This window comes from Salvia hispanica, chromosome 4 (assembly GCF_029641045.1).
Source record: "Salvia hispanica isolate PSC_SH4W2 chromosome 4, Shi_PSC_v1, whole genome shotgun sequence".
Lineage (NCBI taxonomy): Eukaryota > Viridiplantae > Streptophyta > Magnoliopsida > Lamiales > Lamiaceae > Salvia > Salvia hispanica.
In genome coordinates this window covers 49931663-49950162 of record NC_142695.1, presented here as the reverse complement: position 1 = coordinate 49950162, position 18500 = coordinate 49931663, and the positions used below count along the sequence as shown (strand labels likewise).

At 35.2% G+C, this 18500-nt stretch overlaps 3 protein-coding genes across 4 annotated transcripts; 2 read left to right on the top strand and 1 right to left on the bottom strand.

The window, feature by feature from the left end:
• Positions 1 to 1493: 1493 nt before the first annotated feature.
• On the bottom strand, positions 1494 to 5406 carry LOC125192524 (glucan endo-1,3-beta-glucosidase 4-like). The gene is made up of 5 exons (XM_048090123.2): positions 5211 to 5406; positions 4010 to 4263; positions 2392 to 3642; positions 1959 to 1986; positions 1494 to 1881 (listed from the first exon to the last, which is right to left on the bottom strand). Exons 2-5 carry the CDS (start codon positions 4071 to 4073, stop codon positions 1743 to 1745), a joined length of 1482 nt encoding a protein of 493 aa, XP_047946080.1. The 5' UTR covers positions 4074 to 4263; positions 5211 to 5406; the 3' UTR covers positions 1494 to 1742.
• A 765-nt stretch (positions 5407 to 6171) lies between these two features.
• Positions 6172 to 10730, top strand: LOC125191610 (putative RING-type E3 ubiquitin transferase C3H69). 2 transcript variants are annotated; one of them, XM_048089001.2, is made up of 7 exons: positions 6172 to 6429; positions 7781 to 8035; positions 8819 to 9477; positions 9545 to 9614; positions 9934 to 10022; positions 10116 to 10278; positions 10406 to 10730. In XM_048089001.2, the coding sequence occupies exons 2-6, from the start codon at positions 7880 to 7882 to the stop codon at positions 10117 to 10119; spliced, it is 978 nt and encodes a 325-aa protein (XP_047944958.1). In that variant the 5' UTR covers positions 6172 to 6429; positions 7781 to 7879; the 3' UTR covers positions 10120 to 10278; positions 10406 to 10730. The 2 variants fall into 2 exon arrangements, with proteins under 2 accessions (XP_047944958.1, XP_047944961.1); XM_048089004.1 differs by lacking the exon at positions 6172 to 6429 and adding an exon at positions 8652 to 8739 and having other exon boundaries at positions 7893 to 8443.
• Positions 10731 to 14894: 4164 nt separating this feature from the next.
• On the top strand, positions 14895 to 17349 carry LOC125196376 (zinc finger A20 and AN1 domain-containing stress-associated protein 4-like). The gene is made up of 3 exons (XM_048094867.2): positions 14895 to 14982; positions 15143 to 15194; positions 16558 to 17349. Exon 3 carries the CDS (start codon positions 16570 to 16572, stop codon positions 17077 to 17079), a length of 510 nt encoding a protein of 169 aa, XP_047950824.1. The 5' UTR covers positions 14895 to 14982; positions 15143 to 15194; positions 16558 to 16569; the 3' UTR covers positions 17080 to 17349.
• Positions 17350 to 18500: the final 1151 nt, after the last annotated feature.

The following is an 18500-nucleotide window of genomic DNA, read 5'->3' as shown; positions in this document are numbered from 1 at the left end:
TTCAATAAATTGATAATGTGTTTGGGAACAACCGAGGATTAATTTGTTAATTAACTCATTAAATTAAACTTATATTAAAAATTCATGCCACATCCTTCAGATTTTTTGTATGGATGAATGAAATATTCAAATAACACTCTTCTCCGCTTAAACTTTTTTGATTGTTTTTTGGAGACACTGTTCTGAAAACGTGAAATAGACGAGGTAATTACATGATATATATAAAATATTTCATTAATGTTTCAATTTAATATAAAAAGTTTCAAGTTTATATATTTCATACTTTTCCTATTTATCTCATTAATTGTCTCCTTTTGTCATTTTCATCCGCACCCAATTAATTGTCCACTTATACTTTTACTATAAATGATAAGTAGGCCATATATTCCCCTAACTTATTAAACTCACATTTTATTATAAAACTTATATATAAAGGTGGAACTCATATTCCACTAACTTTTTTAACACACTTTCATTTATAGTACTCCCTATGTCCCGCTTTAGCAGTCTCATTGACTTTTCTGCACTTGTTTGTAAAAATGATAATAAATAGTTAAAGTGGAGAAATAATAAAGTAAAAAAGAGAATAATGTAGATAAGACTCTTCTCTATATTATTCTCTCTTTTACTTTATTATTTCTCCACTTTAACTATTTATTATCATTTTTACAAAACGAGTGCAGAAAAGTCAATGGGACTGCTAAAGCGGGACGGGGAGAGTATTTCTTAAAACTCGTGCCGAAATCAAAGTGGACAATTATTGGAGGATGAAGGGAGTACAAAAGGTTTACTTAGTGTTTCAAATTAATACATTCAGTCAAATCTCATCTAACACCATTATTTCTCTTCTTTTTTTCCATCATATTCACTTCCAAATTATATTATAAAATGTTAAAAACTTAATATTATTTACATATATAAATCATTTATACAAACTTAATTTCTTTATAATAATCACTGATACAAAATTATTTTCGGTTCCAACTACAATTATAAATATAAATTAAATGTTGTTCATCTCAAAATTTCTGATGGAAACATCTTATCAAGAAATGAGGAATAAATTTACCAGTATCTAACTACATGCAACCAATCTAAGCAACAAAATCACGGTGTACTATCTTTTTATTGAATTTCATCGATAAAAAAAACAAGTAGAAAGCAAATAAAAAACAGAAGAGAAGTAAGAAGCAAATGAAAAAAAAAGGTAACGATGTTAGATGAGATTTTACTGAATGTATTAATTAGGATTTTGGAACATTAAGTAAAGTTTTTAAATGAAAAATGTAAACTTAAAACTTTTTGTACTAAATTGAAACATTGGTTAAATATTTGTATGCCTTGTGTAATTATCCCAAAATAGACCGAAATATCACATAACGCGTAAGTATAAAAAAATGTATTGTTTATTCTTTAACAGTCAAACGCATGGAGATATCCAAATCTAAATGTCCATATATCTCAATTGTCATTGTGTGGAAATTTTATAGTAATGAGTATTTGAAAATAATATTACTAATAAATTCAATGACGACAATATGGAAAGCAATGCCCAGTAACGTATCACACTCCAATTAGTAACAAGTTTAAATATGCAAAGATACAATTGTTGATTTGCTAAAATCAACACAACATAAACACCATTTGAGCAAAATATGGATGGAATGAGTGTGAGAATTGCTTCAAAATAAGTGGAAACACGAGACATGTAAACCCCTATGCTACAAAAAAGCTTCTCAAATTCATATGACCAAACAGACAGCTGCTGCTGCAACCATAGTGCCAAAATGAAGGCCCACCGCGGTCCTTGTGCTATCCGAAGACTGGCCGACCGGTCCTAGTGCTGAAGATGGAAGCAACCCTCCCAGGGTCGAGTTCGAACTGCACCCAATTAATACAAATCATGAAACTACCATACACACACCATATTTAACAGGTCTAATAAATCTGGGGCTCACCTTCCTGTAAACCTACAAGATCCATAGCCTGCCACGCAAAACGGAGACACCAAGGTTGTTAGAAATGCAGGCGAAAGATGAACATAATTAGGTACATCGATCTTCCCAATAAGTTTAATATGTAAACAAAATCATTTACCAAGTCGGTGTGAGATATCAGTTTAGTTTCCTATCTTTATAGATGTATTAATCTGGTTTAACAAATTATAACAAATGTGGCATCAGGCTTCTAACTATATGTAAGCTGATAAATAGCTTGAGGGTATTTTGGTCATAAAAAGTCTTTAAAAGTGCAAAAGTTATTCTAGCGATATTATATCAATGTCCAAAGACGTCTGATGATATTTTTGAAGAATAGAGACTGCTGATTATTAATGCAATAGGCTACTACCTATATGTTAGCGGAGAAGGAATAAAGATACGAAAAACTTACTAGGATCGACTGTAGTTGTTGTAGCTGTGCCACCAAAATCACAAGTTCCACCAGAACCGCGCATCTTCTGATAGTAGTCATTATACGCATAAGAAGCATGGTTTTGCAACGTATCCGGGCTATAGCAAGGCTGCCCTTTCTGAACCGCTGCACAGTTAGCCTGGCCATGCCCGCAAGCCCAATTAAGTCCGTCTTGCAGCGACTTCTCATCTGCACTTGGTCGAGCAATACAAAACGAGCGTGAAGAATTTGCACCGGTACTGATCTCTGCATCAGCCAAACCAAGGTCGTACACAGAAGTGCCATTAGTGAAAACTATCCCCCAATTTTTCTCAGAAATTGGCCCAGGCCTCTTGTCTTCGTTGAAAAGTTCGTAGATGTACGTGTTGATAGGGACCGCAGGCTGGCTAGGTGGACCAGAATCATTCGACACGCGCCTTATCAAATTATTGATATACACCTCAGCATTTCCTGAAGTTGCATCAGGCTCGTGGCTACCACCGAACCACGGCCATCCAGTTTCCGTTACAACGACAGGGATACCCGAGAAGTTGAGGTCGGCTATGGAGTTGTAAGTGGCATCGATCAATGCATCAAACATGCTGTTGTAGTGAAACAAGGTGTTTGGGTCGACAATCTGTTTAACGGGCGAGAGTGGCTTGAAAAGCGCGTAGTCGAGAGGGAAAATGCCATTGCTCTTTACATATTCGTAATAAGGATAAGCATTCAGCATGTAAAAGGACTTTGTGTTCCTCAAGAACTGAAGGATCTGAATCATGGTAGAGTTCAACTCTGTGTTGAACGTGGCCGTGGAAGGAGGGAAAGACCGAGAAATGACGTCCATTGAATTAGGCGTCGACACTTTAACTTGGTAGTTGAGATTTGAAGCAACCAGGGCTTTGTGCAGGTTGCTCATAGCAGAGACTAAAATAGGCGCGGCATGTGGGAGAGTAGTGAGGACTTCGCTTCCCACAGAAATTGCGGTAATATTGGTTGAAGGAGCATAAGCGGCGACGTTTTTATTAACCCAAGCTGCTGCTGTTGAAGCCAGTTCTCCGATTCCTAGGACCTCCTTATTTGTAACACTGACCATGACTTCGATGCCGGTGTTTGCAAGAGCGTTCAGCATGTGCGCGTCCGCGTCATAGAGACGCACATGAGTTATTTGATGAGCTCTGAGAATCGCAACTATATCAGGAGCCGATGGCATGTTAGAAACATCAGTTCCAATGTTGACACCCACGAACGCCCCTGCACGAAATTTCAGTACATTTTGTTATAAATAAAAGAAACTTGAACAATGTTAATTTCCAAGCTAAGAAACTAAGCCATCAATTAGCCCTATCACATTATTTGATTAGGAAATTTCCACAACTATACTATAGGTGTCACTGTCCTTATTTGGATCATACTTCTCTAGTATCAAAGTTAAAGATGTCGTATACGTCTATACGATAATCAAATGTAGTTTGGTCCAACATTATCTTCAAAAGGACACCATACTAATAATTGGAGTTCATCCAGAAGATTTATCTGACATCTAGTGAACTTGGACAGGTATCCCGAAATATTGACCAGCATATATACATCAAAGGATGCTTGAATTTCGCAGACTCACCAGTAGCATTGCAGAAAAGACCACATATTAGCAGGACCGCGTTAAGCCATATTCGGAGCATCATCAGCAAGAACTATAGAGCTTTTAGCTTCAACGTTCCTTCAACTGAAACGCTGTCCTTTGATAATGTCGCTGTTGGCAAAGGAAAACCAGCAAGTTTTACCCCTCAGAAGACTAAATATGTTGAAAACTTAGGAAATAGGTCCTCTGCCTTTTATACAAACAAATGACCTAGTAATTGACAAAGGGCAAACCTGCATCAATAATCTGGGAACTAAGTAATATACAAATTGAGCTTATAAATATGTATAGAAAGCCTTTGAATGCATACGCCGAGTATTTGTGGTAAGCAAGACAAATCCATGAAATATGTGAACTCAAGTATGTCAATTTTGAACTAACATACAACATAAATGCAAGCAAATGGACTTTGTAGACACATTAGCACATGCATAAATCAATTCGGGGTTTTGCCCGTATGAGAATCCAGAACTACTATGAGTGAGAATGCAGCGAAAACCCAACTCGAGTTACTATATAAAGAGATCCAATCCAACAAAGGAATGCATATGCTGTGAATAACTCTGAAATGAGAAGAAAAAATAAAACCATCATCAGGCAAGAGGTCTGCTGATACATAACCCTATATATATATACAACCTCATGCCGTCACATTATCCATACACAATCCTAGTGAGAAACCACAGCTGTAAAACAGCTTAAATTAAACCATCAGATGTCTTAACCTGCATAATTATGTCCAAACTATCTTGTTAAGGCTCATTCCACAGATCTCAGACCCATGTACAAGTTTTAAACTTTCTCGAAGAAAGATTGAAGTATATAATAATAGAAGACTACATATAAATATTGTTCTCTAGATCACAACTTAACAAATATAGAAACAAAGAATGGCTAATCTAGTGGAAAATCCCGCCTTAAAGAAATAGCTGGTAGCAAAACCACATTATTGTTAACTAGGAATCTTTCTGAACAGGTTAAAAACTAAATCTTTATGCTATAATTTCACAAGGGCAGTAAATGCAAGTTCAAAATTACACTAGCCAAGGCCCAAGCATAAACACAATGCACACACAACACAAGCCAAAGAACTGAAGTGAGAGAGAGAGACACCAAGAATGTTCATAGAAGAGCAGTAAAAGGGCGGAAATTAGCAGGAATTTGGGCAGAAAAAACTCACTGATGGGAGAAGACTACAAAGAAACAGAGAGATGGGTGGGGGTGGACTGTGGAAGTGGTCTCAGACAGCGTGGGTTAATCAATTTCAAATACTGCTTGTTGTATGACCCTTGTCCAAAGAAAAGATTATTTTTTTAGTGCGCAAAAAAGTGTTACTGCATTTTCTGTTGCAATGAAATAAATTGTTAGTTACTAGGTCGATAAATAAAAGACCCCAGCCCCATTAATAGTTAGAGATAACCTCTCTTCTTTTGTATACTGTGATTTTATCTTACATGTATATTTATGTAGTGGATACCTTATTCCTTTTTCTTGTAATGCACAAGATTTATGCTTAAATTTAGCAATTTTACTTTTGTGAAAAATGATGAATAATTTTATGATTGGGAGAGATTCGAGACCACAGCTTTAATGATCATAGAAACTGTAACTATACTATTCAAAGGGAGTATTATTAACAATTGATAAATATGGGGAAAAAAGTTTGTCAAAAAGCATATGATAAAGATTAAAGACTTCCGGATAGAAAAGCATGCACCGGGTTTAGAGGAACCTCGATTGGAATCATTTTATGCACAAAAATAATTCTTACAAAATGTAGTTGCAGCAGTACAAATTTTCATGATGATTAAAAGAATACGGAATGTGAAAACAGGGGGGAATTTAGACCACAATCTAAAGCATAGAACATGGGATCCAGGAAGATGCCAGAAAATATGTGCAACAAATAAAGTAAAATAAAATACGTCATAGTGGGCCCGCGTTTGTCTTCATATTTTCGACCTCGAAAATTTACTGTGAAAAAAAGAAAAAGAAAATAGATAGGAGTAACAGATTTCATTTTTATTAGAATAAATTTATTTTTTTTCTTTTTATTAAAATATTCAAATTTTTATTTTTACTACTCAACAACTATTTTAAAATCATACTGACATTCATTCTAATATTCATAAATTGGAATTTATTACTAACTCACACGTGGACATAAATTGGGAGTATTATCAAGAAAATGTTGTGGAAGATGAATTTGGCATATGGGCGTTCTTCTTCACCACTATTCCAATTCCAACCCAATGCAACAAGATCATCAAGAGTGAAGAGCAGAGCATCCCCAAAATTAAAGATTTTGAGCGCCCAGAAAAGGTGTTTGAGGTGCAACACCTTTTATGACGACTCCCACAACTCCCCATCTGCTTGCTCTTTCCATGGCCACGCCACTGGTATTGTCTATCCACCCCTTCTTCATAAACCTCCAAGTTTATTGTAAGCTTTAAAGTGTAATCCCATTTAAACTTTTGTTCATAAAGTTTACAACTTTATACTCCTCCTTTACTATTCCAGTGTATGGTTTGACATGTGCAACATTCTTGATGACTGTGTCAATTCCCCAATTCTCTCTCTCTCTCTCTCTCTCTCAGCTTGGGAGGGCAGAGCTTTCTTTGTGCAATCTCATAAAAAGTATGGGAGTCTGCGTGGTTGTTTTTTATCTTTGGCATCTTACATGTGTAAATTCAAACTACTCAATGTATGGAATTGGTCTGAATTGGGGCTTTCTGCTTCATTTCCAACTAGGGTTTATCGGTTAATGAAAATACGGTAGCTTAATCTTAAATGGTAAACAGTCCCATGTTTTGTTAGATGATTGGTGATATTGATGACTGATTGACTGGTGAATAGGAGATGGTCCTATTTGGATGAATATGTTGAACTTATGTGGAGACTGTTATTTACATAAACCAGCATGGATAGATGTAGGAATTGACATATTTCATGGGAATTTGTAATCAAGATCTTGGATATACACTCTCTTTCAGTGAATCAGGTTAGAAAATGTATCCTCAGTTGGAGGGATATCATATTGAGAATGTTTATCCAAAAGGAAAAGGGGTCTTTATTGGATCAGATACTAATGATCTAACACTAAATTGCTTAACTTGGAAAATGTCTGCACACAATTTAAATCTGTGAGAACTTAACGTTGATGTCGTCTTTTAGGTAGATCTTTAATACAAGCACCTAATGTGGCATAATCTTTGAACCTTACTTTTGTGTCTTGCTGTTTGAAAACTTGTCTTAATCTTCAATAAAGGAAGACATATTGTCCTTGATGGGCTCATGAATGTGGATGACAGATGAAGGTTTTCAGCCTTTTTGGTCCCCCTGAAGTAGCCAAAGTAGTTGGCCATTTCCATCTTTATAGAGAATGGAGAAATTAAAAGTAGGCAACAAATGACACAGTAGTCTGTGTGAAAGATGCAATTAGCTTCATGGTATACGCATATGCCTGTGTGTTAAGAGGCTTGTATGGTGGCTAATGCACTCTTTAGTGTGTTGAGAAGCTTGTACACAGCTAATCTTGGTTGCTTCAATAGACTTATTAAAGCTTGAACTTCTGTAACTTCATCCTTGCAAAGTGCATCAACTCAGCTTGTAATGGGGATTATTGTGCACGGATCTTCCTACTGTTAACGTTAGATGAAATTCTTGTCATATTAGTTTGTCTTGTCTCAGAAGACATACTCCTACTATATTATCTACTTACTTGACCACCACCATTCTTCATATAAACAGGGGAGAAGGGGCTATTTGCATATGCCCCACCTCACCAAGGCATTGATGGAGAGTGGAGCGACCTCTCCGGTGTAATCGTCTATAGATGGAACGACAAGGATGAGCGCCCCAACACCGGCCGGCCCAACTGGAAGAAGCGATGGAGCTGCTGCGCTGAGTACGACGAGAACGCCCCTCCCTGCCAACGAGGCCCCCATGTATCCTACGATGATGGTTTCACCATGTACTAATGTTCCCACCTCTCCAAGATTAATTGTAAGAAATGAAATAATACAGTCCTATACACACTGGAGAGCTCCTGACAAAGTGATTAATTAATTTCATGCTTTTCATTTACATTAATCATAGATGTCAATATCCAATTTCTGTGTTCTGTTTTTCTCCTCTTTCAAAAAGCGATGGCGGGTGGATTTTATTCAAAAAAAATATGGAAATAGAATTGTTATGAGTAATTATTTGAAGATTACTATATTGAGCAATGGCTAAACGAGGCGTGATCCTTGAAAGTTGAGGACTCTTGCATCATCCCCTATATACGCTCTCAAATTTCTTCCTAATTTATTCAATTCATCATTCTTCACTTGCGAGCCTTCTTTTCGTTATACTCAAGCAAGCGAATTCGTGAGTTTCCACACGGATTCTCACGAACGCCATGTCTAAGCGGTATTCATCCTCTCTCACCTCTCCACAATTCTACAAATGCTGCAAATCATTTCATTTGTTTGGCGTAATGATGAAATGTTCCGGAAGGGGGGAGAATTAAAATTCATTCTTGTAAATTTCACAAATTGTTATTGTTTTTGGCAATTTCTTTCTGGAACATGTTTATTTGTGGGTGAAAAATATGTAGCAATAATTGTTTTGAAAACAGGGTTATATGTAAATTTTTTGTCCATGGCGCTTGCTTGAAAGGGGAGCACTGTGAGTTTGCGCATGATTGGAAGGCCCCAACTAACAATGTATCATTCTGTCAATCTGCTTGGATTACCAATACTTTTATGTGCATTTCTTCTAACTTGCTCTATCCGCATATTGCAGATATGTACCTTCTATCAAAAGGGGATTTGCACATATGGTAGTCGATGCAGATACGAACATGTCAAACTTTCTCCTTCTTCATCGGATACTCCCCTCCCCGTTGTTTCTGGAACTGCCACAGATTTGGCACGAAATGATATGCCAAATGAGGATAGTTATATGGGCCATTCCAACGATGCTGGTCCATCTGGTCATGCTATGTGTTCTTTTGCTGCTGTTGGTGATTGCCCGCGAGGGGAAGACTGCCCTCACATTCATGGGGATGTATGTCCAATCTGTGAGAAACAATGCTTGCATCCCTTTAGGCCTCAAGAAAGAGAAGAGCACTTGAGGTCTTGTGAGAAAAGGCGTAAACATTTAGAAGCACTGAGGTGTAGTCAAGATATAGAGTGTAGTGTGTGCCTGGAGGCTGTCCTCTCGAAGCCTACATCAGCGGAAAGGAAATTCGGGATTCTATCAGAGTGCGACCATTCATTTTGCATATCGTGTATCAGAAATTGGCGTAGTAGCTCTCCGAGCTCTGGGATTCATGTTAATTCTGCTATAAGAGCTTGCCCTATATGTCGAAGACTTTCATACTTTGTCATTCCTAGTGTCGTTTGGTATTCCTCGAGTGAGGAAAAACAAGAAATTGTTCAGAGCTATAAGACAAAACTGAGGTACAACTTAGGCTCTCACTCTTCCCACTCCCCTCTCTCATGAAACAATGCTTTTGCTCTGTTTCAGGTTTATCGACTGCAAGCACTTTGACTTTGGGAATGGGACTTGTCCATTTGGGACAAGTTGCTTCTACAGGGTATGTTGATTCTACTCTAAACACACTTTCATGCTTCATCTTTGTTTATGGAATCTTCTCTCTATACATGGACTATTCTAACTGCCTAACTTCCTCTACAGTTTCTACGAGATTTTATTCGATAGACTTGAATGTTTATTTGATGTGTAGGATGTAAATTTGTTAGACGGAACAAGATACTAGGCGCATTGAAACACTCTCTACTCCCAACTCATTTATAATTTTGATGGCCATTTTTCTGATGCTTTCCTTTGTATCAGTTTTTGTTGCATGAATGCCCACTAACACCCAAATATTTGTGTGGACTCTAATTTTACAGCATGCATTTCACGATGGTCATCTTGAGGAAGTTGTTGTACGCCATGTTGGAGGTGATGACGGAGATACAGTCATTGCCAAAGACATAAGGTCATTGGAAGGCATTGGTTAATGGATACCTATTATATTACTTGTTCTGTTTGATTTATGTTCTTACCTGCGGTTATAATCCTTAACTTGCAGATAAGATGATCAAACAGTTTTGATGGCAATTGATGTGCATCTCCATCTCCATGTTGTTACTAAAAATAAGGAGCTTACACAAGGAATTTGGTGCATGAGATAATCTCGCGTGCCGTTCAACTAACATTTCGACAACCTATGGAACAAGCCTGCTTTTGGGCAAGTAAGCTAAAATGGTTCACTATATAATTATGGACTCAATTCATGTGTGTGATGTTGAAATAAGTTTGAGATGTAGGTTTATCTATATTCTGAAATATGCTGATCTCATTTTCCTTGATCAATTTCAGATACAGCTATTATTTCAGTTGGAGCAGTGATTCCATGTTATGATAGTTAAGCTGGAGTATATTGAAAAGTGAAAATGATGTATATCTATTAACTATACCAAGAGTGAGGTGTTTTGGTTTTTGACCATTGTTCTGTCCCAAAAAAGGTTTTGATACTCCAAGAGAGTGGGCTTACTTGGAACATGTATGCATTACTCCCTTCATTTTGGTAGCTCTTGTAATAGCTTACTGTTGAAAACTGGTGTTGTAACATATGCTACTCTCATGATTTGTGTATCATATGCAATATTCATGAATTCTTTACAATTCACCATTATGTGTTTAATTGTTGAATGATGCAGCTATCTTTATTCATTAGTTTATTGCTTATTTTAATTACTTGTACGTGAACTTATTAAACGCCTCCCTATATCTGATTTTGTAAAGGTGAATGAACAAAACTGGTTACTATTTTCGTAAGCTAGTTTCATAAAAAAATAGTCATGAAAAAACAAATGAATATACAAGTAATAAATATATAAAACCGGTGTAAATGTAATACAACCTACAAAAACTACACATAATAACAAATAAACGATATGTAAATGTGTGTAACAATATCATATTATGAATCTCTCAAGTAATAAAAAAGAATATCATATCCCTCCAACACACAATAATAAAAATAATAAAATCAGTTGTTGAGTAGCACCACCACGAGCGACGCCACCAAGGAAGAAGCGACGGCGGCGGCGGAGAACGGCAGAGAGGTACCAGCACCGGCGTCAGGCGACGGCGCAGGGGGATCCACCTGCGCAAACGCAGCGGAGAGAGCAGACATGACCGCCACAAACATCAACATCACTATAGCCTTAGAAACTGCCATTCTTTTCTCAATATATATACCAACTAACTCTCTTCTTGTTTAACTTCAAACTCTCGACACTGTCTCAACTCTCAAAGGTCGTATGGCTATATATACACATCTTAGTCTAGAGAGAGAAAAGAGGAGAGAGTAATAACGTGTGGGGCCGGGAAGAGCGTGGACACATGGCGAAGGAGACATGCCCATGTTTGAAAAGTTGAAGAAGTAAACCAGTTTACAAAGGCACTAACAATTCATTTAGCCTTGTCACTTGATAGGCTAATAATAGCAGCTGTCATGATAAATCATTTTATTTAATTATTATGTGAACAATTCAAACTCTTTTCTTAAATTATTTGTTAGAGACTATTTAACTGAAGAATTTCTCATTCACAAAACAAGTGTTGTGGGTAGGGAGGGGTGACACATGGTGTGTGGGAGGAGGGGGTTAATTTGGACACATCATGGCTGGTTTAATTGTAGGTTTTGATTTTTTTGAAAAGGAAGAGGGTTGTTTACCTAATTACTACTACTATTTTTTCTTGATTTCAAAGCTAAGGCATCGTGGTCGGTTTACACTTTTATGTCTTAATTATGGAGTATTTTCTTTCTTAATTTCCTTAATTGTGGTTTATTATATCATTAGTTAGGGTTTCTGGGGTTTTTTTTTCTAGCTTCAAACTTCAGTTTTAGTTAATAGTTAATGGTTAGGTTTGATTTTTATTATCAGATTATATACTACTAATATTTTGAAGGATATACTACAAAAAATGTGAAAGGAAATTGAAGAGATCAAATAAAAAAATCTAATTGTTAATAAAATAAATCTTAATAAACGTCACCTAAATCAATGGTGGGGAACGGAACTAGATAGGTTTTGATCCGGCATTCACATGGGATGTTGATTTGAAACCTGTTTGTGCAGCCAAATCATAATTATTATTCGAATTTTGTAATGTTGAACGAATCCGCATAGGATTTTTATTCTTGAAAATTTTAGCATTCTTTAATCCTCGTTTCTATTTATGTCGGTTTTACAACCTATTTTTATTTTCTTTTTTTGAGGATCTATTTTCTAATTAGATTTATACGCAATAGAAAACTTTTTGTGATCGTTTATTTGTTTTTGATTGGATGCTCTCTTAAGTTTTGTATGTCACGGATCCATTTTAATTGGTAAGCACAATATAAAGTCCCAAGTTTTTCTTTAAGTCTCATCTTAAGTAACGCGTTCTTAAAAGTTAATTTTCTTTTTAGAGGCAAAATAGTTGATAGGTTAGTTTTGACTATTTCCTCAATGCTATTAATAAAGGAACGGCAACTAAGTTAAAAATTGGACGGCATGAATTAGTCTGAACTAAAATTTTGAAAAATCTATTTTTAATCGGCCGACATATAGGTAGATCCATATCATTATTCTAACTATCTTTAACTATTTAATTATAGGGTGCTTAGTAACTACTACGTACTCTATCTATTCGGGATTAAATATTTCACTTTAATTTGATGAAACTTTGAAAATTATACATGGAAAAAGTTAATAAAAATACTCATATTTATTTACATATTAATTTTATACATAAATTGAAATGACGTAAATTGAAATTGAAATTGAAATTGAAATCTCAAAACATCGATATTGAATACTATATAATAACGAACTATTGAAGTATATTTATAAATGACATAGATTATAAATAGTTATTTAAGAAAATAAAATAGTTGTTATTATAACAAAATAAGACTTTTCACTACAAACACAACCAATTATTAAAGTAGTAAGTACAATTCACAATTATACATAATTACATACACAAATTAAAGTGAGACTGCTATCAGCTTATGTTCGACGCAAGTCCACCCAATGTCCAACGCTCAAAATCCCTCTAAAAATAGCAAGGAGAGAAATATTTGGTCGAATCATTTCCAAAAGTAGCCATTCAATCGTTATAAAAATTTAAACACACAACAATCACAAAAAATAATCATAAAAAACCTTTTCAAGCCAACATGGACATGAGGAAGATCGCATATGCAACCATTATCGCGGCCGCATCCATGAGCGCGGTCGTGGCCAAGGATGATCCGCACGATGATTCGCCAGCACCCAGCCCAGACAGTGACATCGCCATCGCGGTCTTACCAGCCATAAGCGCCTTGGTTGGAGCCTCCATCGTGTCTTTCTTCGCTATCTACATGAACTAAGCATGCATTTTGGTGGGATAATAATTGTTTATATCACTAATTTTATTTGTTTTCCATTTTTTTATCCGAATGTAATAAAAGGGTGATATACTACGCTCTTGCATTTTGCTTTTATAGATTCAATATGTGTAGATTTGGTTAACTATTTCTAATTAAATTGAATAAAACTATAAAATTTGGAGCTCGGAAATTATTAAAACTTTAATTATTGCTTATTACTGTTACTTTTGTCAACAACTTCTGCAAAGTGAAAATTATCGATCATTATTTGTTATGCTGAGTACTTTTTTATTTCAAGGTTCAATAAATTAATCAAGTTCTATTATTTGGTGAAATTGGAGTAAAATTTTTATTACATGTTCAAACTTGAAATTATTGAATATGACTCGGAGTGGATTTATTTTATTAGAAGTTGTTGTGAGCTTATTAAATACGTACTTACTACTTACTCCTATTATGAAATTTTATTTTTGCTGACATTAGATGCTGTGGACTAAACATATTGTTTTAGTTGCTTGATGCATACTAATCATGTAATGGTTTTATGAATTTTTTTTTCGATTTGTTGACATTTGATGTTCTGAACCGACTATCCCAATATGTCCATTTTAAAACCGGGTACTCACACCCAATCTTTTTGTGTATTTCAAGATTGATTAAAGTTTGCATTGTCATTTGACATCCATCCTATGTATCTTTAATTGTTCTTTTTGAAAAAAATATACTACTAATATACTCCGAACATATGTCATAGTACATATTTGTACTTATACCAAATCAGCCGCAATTTTAAGCATTTCAGTTATATATTTTCCAAATTTTCGCACATATTAATATATGCACCCAAAAACTGCAAGCTCCTATCAATTAGAGCAATGTATTAAAATGAAATGAACTTCATTCTTATTACAAACTACTAGCAAAGATTAATATTAATTATAAACTCCAAATAAAATCAAAACAACCAACTAATTCTAGAAAGTGAATCCTGTAAGAAGCAAAATAATATGCATGCATACTCAACTTTAACTTCACTAAGCACAATCGCATCCCAAATCAATTACTCAAGAACACATGCTTGGGCTTTAACATGTTGAGGCTGCGAGATCCTACAACCCGGCCCAGTGGGCCTTATCAGTGAAAGATAACTTGAATGATTTGGATTTAATTCGAATAATTTCATATCACTGGCAATAATTTTGAATATCCAACGGTCCGCAAATGTCACTTTGAATATTTCAATTAATTCCATTCAATTATGCATATTTGATATTTCCATCTATATCTACATTAAAATTAATTAATTATACTTATACTCTTAAAGTATGGAGTAGAAAACATTAATTTGTGAACTGGCTATTGCTAAAAGCCTACAACCACTAACTACGCGACAGCTGTCGCCGGTGTACCTACACCACAAACTTCATGTATTTTATACGGAGTATATTTATTTATATATATATAAACATCATCTTCCCCCGATTTCAATTGCGATTCTCCTTGTCCACGTTTCCTGCTCGCTTTTGGGGTAGGTTTCCCTATCTCTCGCTGCTGTTGACGTTGCGTTTCTGTCTTTGATTTAATCCAGATTAATATGAGTATCAATTGCAAAAAATTTGTTCACCGGTAGTCTCTCGACTCTGTTAATTATGTATATTTATGTTTGTAATCCATCTTCTTCTGATTAGTCGCAGGGATTAGAAGCTGACAAAAATATTCTCTTGTCTCCTCGGCGAACAGGTCTGTCTAATGACTAATTTTGTTTTATTTCGTTAACACTCTTTTTGTGCTTGATTAATTGTATATATTTGTCAGCTTTTATCGATTCGAATGCAATTAATTGGTTGGGTGATTAAATATATCAAGTCGCATATTGTAATGTTTCGCGTTTGTGATATTTTTATTAATTTAATGAGCCTATTGTAATCGATGATTAAGGTGTTGTATGAAGTTGATTCAGTATGCTTATGGGTTTAAATGATGACGACCTGCAACCAGCTAGGGTTCAGTGTTCTACTGCTTTGATTGAATATTTGGATCCATCTTTTCTGTCTAGTTAGTTAAAGCCATCGAGCTCAGTTTTGAAAGATACTACTCCTTTAAAAGAAGTTATGGTAGTGACTAGGTGCTGTTTAAAAGGTTATACAAGAAGTTATGATTGGTCTGAGGCTTCTATTAGCTAATGTATTCCCTATTGCTTCTACAATGTTTTCTAGATCTTCTCTAACTTCCATTCCATGGAAGTGGGGTCTGTTTGGACAGGTTATACCAGCTCTTGATTGAGGAGCATGTTGTTGTTTTGATTTTCAAGTATTGTGCATTATTGTTTGACAACGAACAGTTTTACGAATATTTTATCTGTTCTTATGACATATTGTTAGATTGAGAACAGACACCTATTATGTTACTTTGGAATATTTGATGGGTATTGCATTCCTACCAAAAATTAGTTTTTTTCTAATTTTCTGTTATGTATTATCGACCTATCTCTATAGTTAGCTATGTTTTCTAGATTTTGTCAATCTGTTGCCGTTATAGGTATTTTTTTTTCTTAATATCTCTTGATAATGTTATGCTGGTGCCTTTTGTTTTATGTACTAGATGTGGCAGTATTACTGTTATAACCAACCCTGTATTACTGTGCAATTAAACTACACGTGATATTTCGTTAGGATTATATTGTTTACATGTATTCATCGTTCTTACGGAAACATAATTAGATGAAAATAATTGGCAAAATCTATCCAGTTACAGGTTTGGAAATGAGATATTGTAGATATTTAGGGCATAAGAACATGCTTGATATTGTGAGTTACTCTTGAAATGTAAGGTTATGGACTTATGGTCCTGGCTTGCAATTTGGATTTTGTTTTGCATTACATATTAATTTATGTCAGCTTTGTTGAAACTGTGCAAGCATTTTTTTCCCAAATTAACAAGGAGTGTATGCTACAATATGTGATTTCATTAATCGATGAAGCTGGAAAAATTATGTGATGGCATCATAGGCTGCAGGATTTATTTTGAGTCCAACTCAGATTCTGTGGATATTTAGTTAACAACGTGACTACAGCTTGTCTTGAGGGTTTATGCTTTATTGCAGGAAAAAGCTAAGATGGAACAGAATGAGACTGGATGCCAAACTCCTCAAGCTCCTATCATGTGTGCAAATAACTGTGGATTCTTTGGGACAGCAGCTACCATGAATATGTGCTCCAAGTGTTACAAGGACCTGGTTTTGGAGCAAGAGCAAGCAAAGCTTGCTGCTTCCTCAATCCAGAGTATCGTTAACGGGAGTTCCTCTGTTGGTGGACAGGATTCAGATGCTGCTGTAATTAGTGAAACACAGATTGCCCCATCAGACATGGTGGAATCACCTCAGTCATCATCTGTACCTCCTGCAAGTGGGCATGCTGAGGAAGTGAAAGAAGGTCCAAAAAGGTGTGGTGTGTGCAGGAAGCGGGTTGGTTTAACAGGTTTTAATTGTCGATGTGGCAGCATGTTCTGTTCTATGCACCGTTACTCGGACAAACATGAGTGCTCCTTCGACTACCGTTCTTCTGGTCAGGAGGCTATAGCCAAAGCCAACCCAGTTGTGAAGGCAGATAAGATTGACAAGATATAGAATGCAAAGTATGGCTTTCTTGAATATGGATGCATTTGTTTTCATCTCCTAACAATAGGTGAATCGGTTCGCAATCAACATGATAGGTGTACCCTTTTGTGGCCGAGTAGCCAAATGCGTCGTTTGGGCATCCCTCCGACCTGCAGTAATTTTATCTCTTCTTGCTTGTCTTTGTGTAGGGTCTGATATGATTGTTATTTCAGCTAGTCTTATGTATTCGACTTTATTCTGAACTGGTCTGGCAATAACATCTCTAGTTTGTTTGGGTCAGTTTTGCGGCATTGGGAAATTTCAACGTGCAGATCTATATTGCAAGAACTCTGGAACAGTTTAAAATTTTTATGATCAATGGAACTTATCACCCACCTATTCGATTAAATAATTCATAAAATTATTATTGTTCCATTTACATTTAATACTCTTAATTACAGAAATAGGAGGCCAGTATTGATATTTGATACGATGATGTGCATGTGAAGAGCACATGCATTGTGGTTATCTTTGGTGACATGATCATCTCAATTGTATGGATGTTGTTGATTTTGTAGCTGGATTGTTATAATCTAGTTCTCATTGATTTTTGCGTCTCCATAATTTGCTCTATCCTTCTGCCTTTTTTAATTAACTCCTCTTTTCGGTGTCTATGAATAAGGAGGAAGTGGCAATGAATGAATATAATTACCTGATTTTTATTGTTTGACTTAATTTGAGTCGTAACTCGTGACAATTGATCAAACTTCAAAGGGTTAACCCGTGTTTCTAAAACTGAATTTAGTTGACTCCCTAATGATTTGCCCATCTTTGTTGACTTATTAAAAACCATGAGAAGTCGAAACAAGTAACCAAATTTTGTACAACCAAAAACTAACTTATTTGCACGAAAGTAGGTTTATTTATGCATTTTATTAAAATATATGGATGCATACATGGAAAGTGTATAATATTATGGTCATATATATATTTATGATTTATGTATATTTTTTTTTATTTTTTGGAATTATTAATTTTATTTAGTGCATATTTTAATTTAAAATTTAAAAATAATAGAAAAAAAAATTAAATATAAAAGTAAAAATGAGGTTAAAGGCTAATAAATCTTTTTAACTTATCCACTTACTATATTTATAATTTTAATATATAATTAATACATTAAATATTAATAATACTTTATTTTAGTTATACAAAAAATTTTAATATATAATTAATATATCAAATATTAATAATATTTTATTTTAGTTGTACAAAATTTGATTGTGTATGATTACTCAAGTTGAAAACCCAATAAAGTACTCCTAATTGAAATGGATAAAAATCACCATATATCTTTGTTGATCCTCTACGCATGACGGCAGCATCACCTAGCTCACGTCGTCACCACGTGTGGAATAGGCCTCTCGGTGCGGCCGGATGCATCGTGGGGC

Coding starts and splice junctions, on each gene's coding strand:
- LOC125196376 (XM_048094867.2), top strand. CDS start 16,570: ATGGAACAGAATGAGACTGGATGCCAAACTCCTCAAGCTCCTATCATG.
- LOC125191610 (XM_048089001.2), top strand. CDS start 7,880: ATGAGCGCCCCAACACCGGCCGGCCCAACTGGAAGAAGCGATGGAGCT. Junction 8,036..8,818: donor CCACCTCTCCAAGATTAATT/GTAAGAAATGAA, acceptor CGCATATTGCAG/ATATGTACCTTCTATCAAAA. Junction 9,615..9,933: donor GGACAAGTTGCTTCTACAGG/GTATGTTGATTC, acceptor CTAATTTTACAG/CATGCATTTCACGATGGTCA.
- LOC125192524 (XM_048090123.2), bottom strand. CDS start 4,073: ATGATGCTCCGAATATGGCTTAACGCGGTCCTGCTAATATGTGGTCTT. Junction 3,643..4,009: donor TCTTTTCTGCAATGCTACTG/GTGAGTCTGCGA, acceptor AATTTCGTGCAG/GGGCGTTCGTGGGTGTCAAC. Junction 1,882..1,958: donor TCTTGTAGGTTTACAGGAAG/GTGAGCCCCAGA, acceptor AATTGGGTGCAG/TTCGAACTCGACCCTGGGAG.